General features: G+C 30.0%; 3 protein-coding genes across 3 annotated transcripts in view; 1 reads left to right on the top strand and 2 right to left on the bottom strand.

Moving 5' to 3' along the window:
• Positions 1–1,653: 1,653 nt before the first annotated feature.
• Positions 1,654–9,013, bottom strand: LOC115887462 (U4/U6.U5 tri-snRNP-associated protein 2). The gene is made up of 7 exons (XM_030906896.1): positions 8,905–9,013; positions 8,514–8,836; positions 8,281–8,456; positions 8,002–8,227; positions 7,659–7,945; positions 7,397–7,587; positions 1,654–1,958 (listed from the first exon to the last, which is right to left on the bottom strand). The coding sequence occupies exons 1-7, from the start codon at positions 8,946–8,948 to the stop codon at positions 1,715–1,717; spliced, it is 1,491 nt and encodes a 496-aa protein (XP_030762756.1). The 5' UTR covers positions 8,949–9,013; the 3' UTR covers positions 1,654–1,714.
• Positions 9,014–9,076: 63 nt separating this feature from the next.
• On the top strand, positions 9,077–10,213 carry LOC115887465 (ADP-ribosylation factor 2-like). Its single transcript, XM_030906898.1, has one exon. It carries the CDS (start codon positions 9,281–9,283, stop codon positions 9,824–9,826), a length of 546 nt encoding a protein of 181 aa, XP_030762758.1. The 5' UTR covers positions 9,077–9,280; the 3' UTR covers positions 9,827–10,213.
• A 157-nt stretch (positions 10,214–10,370) lies between these two features.
• The window catches only part of LOC115887463 (cyclin-dependent kinase 9), a 9,167-nt gene continuing 6,179 nt past the window's right edge, over positions 10,371–13,358 (bottom strand). The window contains exon 4 of the mRNA XM_030906897.1: positions 10,371–11,057. Coding sequence (XP_030762757.1) covers positions 10,761–11,057 — 297 coding nt within the window. The 3' untranslated portion in view covers positions 10,371–10,760. The remainder of the gene's footprint in view (positions 11,058–13,358) is intronic.

Genomic DNA, 13,358 nt, shown 5'->3' with positions numbered 1-13,358 from the left:
TTTTTATTGATAAAGATTTTCACATACTGTCTACAAAGAAAATACAGCAGAAATATTAACAAAGTTCTTGAAAAAACTACAATCTATTATTTCTAATAGATTTCGAGATATCGATTTTTGAATTCAGAGTTCTAATAGTGCGACCACTATCGAACACCCACTCAATTCCACTTATTTTTACTAAAAATGCAAGTGTTTCTAGCTTGCATTGCAATTGCATTAAAAAAAATCAAGCTGTAGGGAAAATTACAACGACTCGTTAATAAATAAACAAATTAAGTATCACGAGACGTAATTAAATCGTGAAGCTGAACGCATGACGTACACCTCTCCCTAGAACTTTAAGTACTGACAGAGGTGTTGATTGGGTCGACCGGTCAACTGCGACAAATCTGCTATATCCCCTTCCACGTCTCTTAGCGATGTGCACAGTTTCTCGGTTTATTTCATACGTTTGGCAACGTGTTTACTGTCCTCTCTTTGTTCAGTACATTATAAACGCATTGTACTCTTCTTACATACGGAAATCTCGACCCAAGACTAACCTTTGCCAGCCCTTAGTATACTAAGAGTATTTATAGTTTTTTTTTAAATCTCTATCAAAATCTTCCGTGTCTCGTTGGACAGACGGATATTTCAATAAAATTAAAAAAATAGATTACTAAAACATTGCTTTTTTAAAATAATTTGGTATCTTTTTAGTTTTCTTTTGTTCAAAGAAAATATTCAATACCTTCAATAATAAATCTTAGTTCTACTTTTTTCATAATTACCAATATTTTCTAGCTAATTACTAAATACGCTGTGACTTTATTCCAAATATGCAAAATTTAAAATACGGCCTCTGATGTCTTTCTATCGATATCGCACTTAGATAAGCGAGTATCGAAGTACAACTTAACAAGTATAGATAGAGACGTGAGAAATATAAAAGCTTACTTCGGGTTTCTCTTATTACCGATTCTGAACCGTCCTAGAACTGTGATGCGTATGCGCAGAAGGAAATATGAAGACATTATTTCATTTGCGCATGCGCTGCAGAGTTCTAGGACGGTTCAGAATCGGTAATAACAAGAACCCGAACAAAGCTAAAATAACACGCGACCGATGCTATCCCCAAGTCTCTTCCTATATTTGTACAACTGTAGGTACGAAATGTTCTATGTCGTGAGTTGACTAGCTGTCTATGAGTAAGATGTGCTTTTATTAAGTTTGTCCCAAATAAATACTTTCTGAAGCTCTTTCAGACTTTTTTATGAAAAATTACATTATTCTTGAAAAATATGTCCACTATTTTTTTGACATCCCCCCTGCGTCCGTCACTGATTGACTCAAAATATGAGCATTTTATACTATTGAAACTAAACGTCAGAGATGGCTTTGACATATAGATATAAAATTAATATGGAGAACATCATCAATTGACATTTCCAAGCTAACTAGACGCCCTTTTTATTGGATCATACCGTACTTGAAAGAATTCATATGTATTGAGTTATTATTAACTATTAACTATTTTTGGTTTTTATGTTAATATACATAAACAAAATTACTCCAAAGAAATATCTTGTCAAATTCTATTTACTAAAAAAATATGGGTTTCAAAAATGTCATGATTCTCAACACTTTCGAGGAGAAAAAAAATAAATACAGTTTACTTTTAATACTGGTATATTATAAAATTAAATTATAAAAATCTGAATAATAAATTACATTAAGAACGCAACTCGTATATCTGAATATAGGCCTCTGTCAAAGTAATCATTTGAGGCAAAATATCGGTGACGTGAAGGTCTTGCATTTCATACCACTGCCCAGTAGACTTCTGTAAGATATGCACTCTGTAAGTTCCTTTGCCTGGTTCTCCATCATGCACTATGTTCGCTACCAAATCGTATATAGTGTTTTTGTGTTGAGCTTTGACCTTATCTGACAAGAATTCACCAAAGTCTACATTTCTGTAAAAATGATTTTAAAAGTTAATTTATTATACAGGGTGGTCCAAATCATATTCGGGTAACTTCGGCAATATATTCTACAGATAAAAAATAAGTAAGAAAGTTTGTATAAATTTATATCCTAAAATGCTTCGTTTCAAAGATACAGGGTGTAGTTGGTAGAACTTTCATTTTTATTTCAATTTTCTCCAAACAATTTCTGAGCTAACGCCAATATTTATAATATAATAATATGACTCCTACTTGTAGGTGGCGCCACCTACATATTTTTAACGGTTTTGAAGAGTAATAACTTTTCGTCCGTACCTGTATTACACAACTGAGTAAAAAATACGATGTACTTAAACAGCCGGTAAACGGTAGCCTACTAAAATGCCGTTAATAGATATTGTGACGTCGTTCATGTCGGCGGAAAGTAATGCCGGGCTATCAGCATTTTGCAAGAGCACCTGTGGCTCCGTGGCTGAGACTATCGCTTCGTGAGCGAATGGTCCGTGGTTCAAATCTCACGCCGACCAAGACTTTTTTAAATATTTTTTTGCTTATAGCGTGATCTTATTGCGTTTTACTCTTTTTGGTTGGATTGGTTTAGTTATTTGGCGGGTTGGTTAGCGTGGTTATTTGGAGGGTGTTAATTCATTGTTTAGTTGGTTATTTGGTGGGGTTGGTTGGTTTTTACTAATTTATATTTGTTTTTTATATTTTTTTATCAGTTTCGAGGTTAGTTGCGTTGGTTAATTAGGTTATTTGGTGGGGTGGATAGCGTTGGTTAGTCCTTATAAAATTCCTATATTTCATAAAGCCGTCAAGTGCGTCACATGAACGACGTCATACCTATTAACGGCATTTTAGTAAGCTACCGTTTAACGGCAGTTTAAATACAGCCTAAAAAATATACATTACCGTCATTTTTTAACTAAAAAATGTATCTTGGTAAAAAACTACGGACGTTCTCAAGATATTTGGAATCGAAATAGTCAATACATGTCAAAAATTATAAAAAATTATACATGTTGACTGGATAGCTAGATTAGTCTGAAATACTAAATTTGAAATGTTTTTGTGCCAAAGATTCAACAGAATATGTTTTATAAATATAGTTTTTAAATATGTAAAAATTATTTTGAAATGTACAGGGTAGGTTAGAACTAAGATCCACACCAAAGTTATATTTTTTTCTTATAAAACACCCGGTATTTTATTTCATTTTTGGATCCTTGTACACAAAATAAGGTATTTATTATTAGGGTTAAATACATATGTTTACAAGCTTTGATTTTTGATATATTTAAAGATATTTAAATACGCATGCTATAATAAAAAAAAGATTGTCAACACCCTGTATATTACTTTTCAGAATTAATTCTTGTGCCTGACTTTTAAGCCAGAGAAATAAACTTTACTGAAAAATTTTATTACTTCGTTTAATAAATACAGGGTTGTTCACCACATACGACACGGAGTATTGAAGCTAAACTATTAGATTTTTGCAAACTGTAAGTGTTGGGTTCGTTGTAGGACTATTAGAGCTACAATTTAAAAATACTATTACAATATACAGAGTGTCCCAAATATATAAAAAATATCATAGTTGTATTTTTTTAAATGGAACACCTTGTACCGTATGATCGAGAAAAAACGGCGTCAGCGATGGCTATGGAATGAAGATCGCTGTCATTTTATATGTAAATTTATATGGGAAATGTCATTGATGTTCATTTCCCAGCCAACTGGACTCCGTTTTTTTTCGATCATACGGTATATTATTACATTTTTAGTTTCTACGATTAAAATAAAGGTAAATTTGATTAAGGTTACCGCATTTGAATCTTACCGTTTTTGAAATATGTAGGTTTTTGTCAAAAATACAGTAATAATTTTAATATTCATTTCTCTAGGCGTATTTACGTTTTTAAAACCAAACATTACACTGAAGTATTTCTATTTATTAAATTTTGTGTTGCAATAATAAAAATTATACTACCTTATACAGATTGTCTAAAAATTTGTTTTAAATAATTACTAGCTTTAAACGGCAATAACTTGTTTAATTTAAATGGAACAGCCTGTATATTTTATGAGAATCAGATGCACAATTTAATTGCCTATTAAATAGTAATTGTATTACATATGGTAGTATATGTACCATTTTTTACCTATCTCTTCAAGTTTTCGTGGAAAATGCATTTTCTTATAATTTAGACCTCATTTATCAATATACCCATGGAATATTGACATTTTAGATTATTTTTTAAAGATGTAACAAATGTTTAAAACATTGTGTGACATATACTAATATTGTCGATATAGTTCGTTTAATTCGTTAAAAAATAAAAAAAAACTGTTTAAATATTTGTTAAAGAGGATCAATTAATATAATTCCAGTATCTTCTTTTTGTATACAAATGGGCTAGTAATATTATCGTTTTTAGCACCTGTACATTTTGTACATTTGTTGCTTTAAAAACAATCTAAAATGTCAATATTCCATGATGAGGTCTAAATTATAAGAGAATGCATTTTCTACGAAAACTTAAAGGAAATTTGAAAGGAAACTTGAAACACAATTTGATAGACAATTAAACTGTGCACCTGAATCTCCTAAAATATACAGGGTGTTCCATTTAAATTAAACAAGTTATTGTCGTTTAAAGCTAGAAATTATTTAATATAAATTTTTAGACACTCTGTATGAGGTAGTATTATTTTTATTATTGCAGCACAATAACTGATCAATAAATAAACTTCAGTAAATATTTAGTATTAAAAACTTTGATACCGTTGGAGAAATGAAGCCTTAAAATTTTTACTGCAATTTCACAAAATTGAAAATATTTCAAAAACGGTAAGATTTAAGTGTAATAAACCTTAATCACATTTACCTTTATTTTAAACTTAGAAACTAAAAATGCAATAATATACAGGGTGTTCCATTAAAAAAATACAACTTTTATATTTTTTATTTATTTGGGACTCTCTGTATGTTGTAAAATATTTTTAAATTGTAGCTCTAATAGTCCTTCAAGGAACCAAAAACTTACAATTTGTAAAAATCTAATCTTTTAGCTACAATACTCCGAGTCGTATGTGGTAAACAACCCTGTATAGGGGTATCAAAAATTGCTAGTCTATTTTAAATATTTATTTTACATAAAATCTTCGTTATTTAAAATGCAATACTCTATATTTTTTAAAATAAGTTGAAGCAGATTTAAAGGCTCTTTCAAACTATATTAGGGTTTTCTGTACCTATCTAGCTCAGATTTTGAATTAAAATTTTTCAATAAAATGGCAACCAAGAGGGCTGGTGTCGTCATGGCAAGTTTCTAGTGACAGTGTTATTGTTATTGTGACAGTTTCTTATTCAAAATCTCAGCTACAGGTATAGGAAACCCAAAGGGAAACCCTAATATAGTTTGAAAGAGCGCCACCCTGTATGTGTCACTTCTATTGGATAACACACTACGAGCCCTAACAACTATATGTTGGGACAAGGTAATATTTTGGAATTATTGCCCTGTTTTTTCAAAATGACTGAAAAATATATGTTTAATTTTTTAAATATAAACATAGCCATATATCCTAAACAACTTGACAATATTTTTATGAATTTGTAAATCAATCCATATTTACAGTAGCGGATTTTGTTCATAAAAGGACAAATTTGATGACAACTAAATGTTGGGACAAGTATTTTTAAATAATTAATATCATCATAGACGGCTTTGCTATAAACGTCACAAATGTCGCAAACTGTTTACTTCAGCATTGACAGCTTGTAAGTGACTCGATTTGGACTCGATACTTTGAGTAGTGAGATTTACTGTAAGTAATTTTAATTTTTTTAATTGTCAATTTTGTTAATTATTTAATTCAAAGTAATGGTCCGTGGAAAAGCTACAAATCAAAAACTACGCGAAATTATCATTCGTCAATACAGTACGGGAAAAACAATTCGAAAAATTTCTGATGATTTAAGTATTCCAAAAACCACGGTCTTTAATATAATAAAAAAATACGGCGAATCTGCCAATGTAGACGTTAGAGGTAAAAGTTCGGGAAGGCTAAAAGTTGTATCTCAAAGAGATTTACGAAATTTAGTAAAAATTTGCAAGTCTGCGAGAAGAAGTACTCTTCGCGAAGTAACAGTTAAATGGAATACTGTAACTGGTTTAAATATATCAAGAGAATGTTGCCGAAAATATATCAACAAATGCGGTCTGAGGTTTTACAAGGTAAACTTTATTTTGTGTGGATAATCAATTACCTGAAGATTATTGATACAAATTCTTATTTAGGCCAAAGAAAAACCGCTACTGACAGAAATTCAAAAGAAGAATCGCTACAATTGGGCAAAATCTAAATTACCGTGGACACAAAATGATTGGAATAAGGTCATATTTAGAGATGAGTCTAAATTTGATGTTTGCGTTGGAGATCATCGAAAACGAATAATACGAAATAAAGCAGAAGTCTTTCATAGAGATTGCTTAAAGAGGGTTGTTAAATTTCCTAAGGGGATTATGGTTTGGGGTTGCATGTCAGCAAGAGGTTTGGGCAAATTAAATTTTATAGATGGCACTATTAACGCCCAAAGATATCAACATATACTTGAGACCTCACTTTTGCCTAGTGCTCAAGAATTGTTTCCAAACGAAGACTATATTTTCCAACAAGATGGATCTTGTTAGAAACAGATTTTTAGGTGATTCAGCAAAATCAACTAAAAATTGGTTCGGTAATAATAATATAAAAGTTCTATCCCATACTGCAAGTAGTCCGGACCTCAATGTTATAGAAAATGTGTGGCATAAAATGAAGCAATATTTAAGAAACCACCCTCAACGAACAATGTTTGATTTGCGGGCAAAACTGCAGGAAATTTGGGACAATTTTTCTCCTCAAATGTGCCAATCTTTGGTAAATACAATGCCATTAAGAGTTCAGGCAGTTGTTAAGGCGAAAGATGATGTAACTCCGTATTAAACAAGTTTCTTGTTGTGCTGTCCCAATATATAGTTGTCAGCAAATTTGGCTTGATTTTGGCAAAATAAGCTATTATCAAAAGTGATTTGTTTGCAAATTTATAAAAATGTAGTAAAATTGTCTAGATCATAGTGTAATGTTTGAATTTAGAACAATAAACAAAATAAATTGAGTCGTTTTAACAAATTACTATTTTTTATTGCAAAAAAGACCTTGTCCCAACATATAGTTGTTAGGGCTCGTATTAGTAAAAAAAATACCATTGATTTGTTTGATTTAAAAAGAAATTGTTGAAGAAGACACTATTCATAAAATACTTTTTACAATTGTTTCCATATTTTGGAATAAAAATTTCAAATAGCAAACCATACACATACGAAGAAGTGTTTCCAGAATAAGGATTGCTAAATATATTATTTTTGAAATTTCTCATGTAGTTAAACTATACTCACTTGACTGGAAAATTTACTATAGTGGGATTCTTCTCAACAAAAAAAGTATTCTTGGTAAACCGTTTAATGTACAATATTAAATAAGGGGGCAACCTAGAAATTTCAAATCTTTTCAAGAAATTTTCCTTGTATGTTTTGTATTCCTTTTCAGTTTGACCATTAAATTTTGCCAATAACTGATACAGATTTACCTGCAAAAAAAGCATTAATCTTATAAATTATTTCACACTATTACAAGGGAACTTCAATATGAAAACCTTACTTGAGGAATAATATTTTCCTTAAATTCATCAATAAACAAAGGTGGGGGTGGCAGATCACAAGTCAAATACAGAAACGGCGAATCTGTAACAACTTCTTGATATTCCGTAGTCAACAGCAATGATTTCTTTTGCCTTTCTTCTAGTTCAGTAGGAGGAATCTTTCTAGTATATATTTTCATGTTTCCCAAAAAAGATTTATAAATTATCGAGCTGTCGCGTTTTTTTGTTCCATTTAATGCTTTATGGAGCGCATTGAGGAACCATGATAAAAAATCAATAGGGTCACCTAAAAAGTAAATACTTTTAAAATTATTTCAAAGATATAAAATATTGTTAGGTTGCCTTGTTGAGTGAATTGAAATGTTTTTTTACTCCATAATACAACGGCTTGTAACATTTCATGTGGAGAGACGTGTGCTTTAAAATTTCGCGGATTCCACAACTTTCTCATTAATTCACCATATCTTTGAACTAGTAAATAAGCCGAATCTCCTGGTGGCCTTTTAACTTTATTATAGTTCTCTTCTCTTAAAAAGTAATTTCTTAGAGGTGTTACATGGGATAAAGCCTAAAATAAATTAGTGCTAACAATATTAAAATATAATACTGGATGAAGCATACCTGTAAAACAACATTGCAATAATCATTAGCCTTAATATTATTAAGTCCTACTATTCCTGGCATGTATAATGATCCATCAATAGCCCTTGATAATTTTGTACTACTATCTAGTTCTTTTATGTGACTTTCAGAGAAAGTTGGATTCAACACATATTTAATATCGTCCAACGATGAATCTTTAAAACAGTAAAGGCTCTATTATTTATATTGAACAAGAATATTCAGTAACCAACCTATTATTTCATAATTATCAGGTAAACAATAAAACTTCAAAGTGTGTAAATTTAGATAGACGTGGTGGCTTTCAGCAACCGAATGGGTATAAGCGTGAGTATTGGTTCCTCTTCCTTGAAAATATTTCCCACAAACTAAGCAGCAATAAACGTTAATGCGTGTTAAAGATATGGAACATAATTTTTCAAAATCAAAATCTAAATACTGCCTGTTTATAGTGTCCAAATAGGGACAGAGTCTCGGTTTTATAACCGATACAGTATCAGTCTCGGTTACTTTTTGCTTTTTGGAAGCGGGTTCTTCACTGTTTTCCATATTATATCTGTTATATTTAAAGTATACACAATTATAAAATGATATTAATCTTATTTACTATTTTTTAAAAAATACCTCTCTTTACATAACCTCGAAATCTCGAAAATTCTTCTTTTCATATTTGAAAGTTAGAAACCACCATCATCAGTAAATGATGATGCCACGCCACAAGTGCCACCCACATTCATCATATATTATAAATATATGATTCTACAAAAGCCGGTGCTTTTATTCTGTGGTACATTTGCAGAACAACAAAAACAGCGGTAAGTGACGTTTAGTTTTGACACGCCACATTTTCGTTTTTAGATAATTTTGTGAAATATTTCTTGAACATAAACTGTATTGTTATGACGTGGTTCTATTAACAAAGTGAGATGAAGTTTTGTTAGCTCAGTTACGAATTTACTCTTTGTTACGGTGAAAAATAAAAGTATTAACTCACAATACAATGGGTTTGACCATATCTTCCGTATTTACACGGTTGTTCAGTAAAAAACCCATGAGAATATTAATGGTAGGTCTGGATGCAGCTGGAAAAACTACCATACTATATAAATTAAAGCTTGGAGAAATTGTGACAACAATCCCGACGATAGGATTTAATGTAGAAACGGTAGAATATAAAAATATATCCTTTACAGTTTGGGATGTGGGTGGCCAAACCAGAATCCGAAAACTATGGAGACATTACTTTTCTAATACGGATGGTATAATTTTCGTTGTGGATTCCAATGATCGAGAAGATCGTATTGGCGAGGCTGAACAAGAACTCAGCAGCATGCTTGAAGAAGAAGAGTTAAAGAATTCCGTTCTACTTGTGTTTGCAAACAAACAGGATTTGCCAAACTCTATGACCACTGCAGAAATAGCCGATAAATTAAAATTAAATACATTGAAAAACCGCAAATGGTTTATTCAGGCTACTTGTGCCACACAAGGAACTGGATTATACGAAGGTTTAGATTGGTTATCTAATGAGCTGGCAAACAGATAAACATCAATGCTTTTCATTTATTGTATAAGGTATTTTTTCATTTTATGTGAATCATTAAGAAATTTGTGAATTATAACAAATAAATTTAGTTAAACTTACATTATGTTATTTTTAAGATATTATCATATACCTACAAGTTTGTCTGTGTACTTTAATTCTTTTGTTAAGCCAAGTCTTAGAAAATTATGAAAATACAAGATTTGATTTCATGGTAATATTAAAAGGGATATCAGCTAACATGTTAATATTAAACATTTATAGGACATAAAATCAAATTTTAATTGAACCAGATAAGGCTTAATCAGTTCATAAAAGGTATTTGATAAGATGTTTGAGTTGAATAGTTTATAGAATTTTTAATAAAAAATACAAACGTGATAAAAGAAAATTTAATATTTATTAATTTTGTTTAAACTGTATTTCCCAATTGTATTGTTTCCTAATTGTATATTGTTTTATTTCAATATGCAATTATTCAAATAAATAATATCTATATTAAATTTTAGTTGCACAAAGAGGGCATATAAGAAATTTATACTGCTTTAAACAAAATATTCTTTATTCTTACAATAACAACTAATAATAGAAAAACAATTTATTTATAAGCTGAAAAAATGTAATTTAAAAAAAATTGTGATTCCAACTTTCGAAAAATAAAATAGTTCACATATTAAATTCTTTATAAGTAGACTCTACTGCATTTGTATGTAAAAAATACTTTCATTATGATAAAAAAAATTGCAAAAAATACAATGAACACATTTATTTGTGGTATTTTCAAATCACCCTGTAAAATATAATCCAAAATAAAACCTTAGTTAGGACTTTACATTTAAATTTTAACAGTTAATTTAAGCAAGATCTATAATTTGTCCAAATATATTTCAATTAAATAAATATTCTTATAAACATTATATAAAAATTCCTAAACCTACTAAAAAACCCTATCCTGGTATCCGCTATCCTGTACGGCGGAAGTGGTGGGCCTCGGCATGGAATGATGCCTGCTGATTTGAGTGGCCCTTCTTGGCGGTGCCAGAAACTCGAACATGCTCTGCGTGTGGTTGGCTAACATTTTGCCCAGCTCGCAGGGCATAGGGTCCGTCCAGAAAAAGTCGTGGTTCAAAGCTGTATCGGAATCAGCTCGTTTCAAGGGGTCCAACACTAGCAATTTATCTAGAAGGTCAAGGGCATAGGGATCCTTCATGTACGGTTTGAGACGTTCCTTTACCTAGCAAAAATTAATTTATTAGGTATTTTCTACGTGTTGTAAATATGTATTAAATATTAATATTTTGTATTTTTTAACAAGGAGCAATCATTAGGTCCAATTGGTTATTGAGTAACTAATCATTTAGACGCAATTAAGGTGACTGTATGACTTTTATTTTTATATAACCTGAATGGTCCTATTGTAAATCCTTTTAAAAACGTTGTAAAACCATAGTATTGTATTTATAGTCACTTTTATTTATTATAATATACAGGGTTGTTCACTACATACGACATGGAGTATTGTAGCTAAACGATTAGATTTTTGCAAATTGTAAGTTTTGGGTTAAGTAGAACTACAATAAAATATTTTTACAAGATACAGAGCGTCCCAAATAAATGAAAAATATCAAAGTTGCATTTTTTTTAAATGGAACACCCTGTATATTATTACATTTTTAGTTTCTACGATTAAAATAAAGGTAAATTTGATTAAGATTTACCGCATTTTAATCTTACCGTTTTTGGAATATTTAGGTTTTTGTGAAGATACAGTAATAATTTTAATGCTTCATTTCTCTAGGCGTATTTATATTGTACTGAAGTATATCTATCTATATACTAAATTTTGTGTCGCAATATTAAAAATTATACTACCTTATACAGAGTGTCTAAAAATTTATTTTAAATAATTACTAACTTTAAACAGCAATAACTTTTTAAATTTAAATGGAACACCCTGTATATTTTATGAGAATCAGATGCACAATTTAATTGTCTATCAAATTGTATTATACCATTTTCTACCTATCTCTTCAAGTTTTCGTAGAAAATGCATTTTCTTAAAATTTAGACCTACTTTATCAATATACCCATGGAATATTTTTAATGACTTACTTAAGTCTTCTCTAAAAAGACTTAAATATTTTTCTATTTCGGAATAAAGATTTAATTCACAAGTCATTTTGAATTCTTAAGTTAGCTTTCGAAAAATAAGGCATTAAAATAATTTTACAGACTTAAGTTTTCTGTGAGCTTGCAGCTCTGCAAACAAAGCACTTTTGTATGAAGGTAAATTATATGTAATTAACTTATTTTGATTTAAAAAATACGTAATGTTCTATGTTCACAGTATATTGGAACTCCCTGTATATTTTGTAGGTCTGCTTTGAAAAAATAAATTCTCTAAAAAATGTTTTCCCAAAAACCATGCGATGTAACGTTTTTTTGCAAGGAACAAAAAATGTAATAAATACTTACTAGAGGGATCGTTTTACGAAAATAAAATCTGTCGTCAATGGATTTGAAAAATATTTTTACTAAAATTAGTTTTAGTTTTCACCCTTCCCGTACTTTTTCTTGATTTTTGTGAAAAGTAAATGTTAAAGCACTTAGCAAAACATAGATACCCAAAATCTCATGTAAATCGGAATAACGGTTCTTAAAATATCTGAAAAAATGTGTTTATTTTTTTAAAGTTTACTGCTCTCTAGCGGACAAACGAAGCACTGTGTGAATAATAAATTGTGTTCAATGAAATTATTTAGAGTCCAAAAATACGTAGTAGTTCTATGTCCACGGAATATTGGAACACCCTGTATATTATAATAGATAGAAGTTAAACTATAAACAAAATACTATCGTTTTAACAGCATTTATATAAATGGATTTACAATGAGACCATTCAGGTAATATAATAAAAGTCACAAACTTAATTGCATCCAAATGATAAGTTACTCAATGTCCAATTGTATAATACCTGAATGATTCTATCCCATTGTTAAAAATAAAAAAAATTAATATTACAAAACTTGGAAAAGACCTATACTGTATTTACAGGTACTAACAGAGGCCTATAATATGGATAGATCATAATAAATTATACTGAGGGTTCATTTAACATTAACATATATAAAATAAATGTTAGTAAAAAAATTAAATATCGGACCCTATTTTTTTAATAATACTAGAAATTTTAGGCAAACATATTCTTTATATACATGGTGGTCCGAACTGTATTCCGGAAACTTCGGCAGCATATTCTGCAGATAAAAATAAGTAAAAAAGTTCGTATAAATGTATATCCTAAAATGCTTAGTTTCGGAGATACAGGGTGTAGAAGTTTCATTTTTATTTCAATTCAATTTTTTCCAAATACTTTCTGAAGTAACGTCAATATTTGGATGAAAATTGGTGTCTGGAAGTTTATTGATATGAGAAATTTGATTTTGATGTCAATATGACTCCTACTAGTAGAGGGCGCCACCTACATATTTTTAACTGGTTTGAAGAGTAATCACTTTTCGTCCGTACTTGTATA

The sequence above is a fragment of the Sitophilus oryzae genome, unplaced genomic scaffold, assembly GCF_002938485.1.
Source record: "Sitophilus oryzae breed Bouriz unplaced genomic scaffold, Soryzae_2.0 scaffold_576_pilon_pilon, whole genome shotgun sequence".
Taxonomy (NCBI): Eukaryota; Metazoa; Arthropoda; class Insecta; order Coleoptera; family Curculionidae; genus Sitophilus; species Sitophilus oryzae.
The sequence above is the reverse complement of the archived record's forward strand: the minus strand, read 5'-3'. Positions and strand labels throughout refer to the sequence as shown.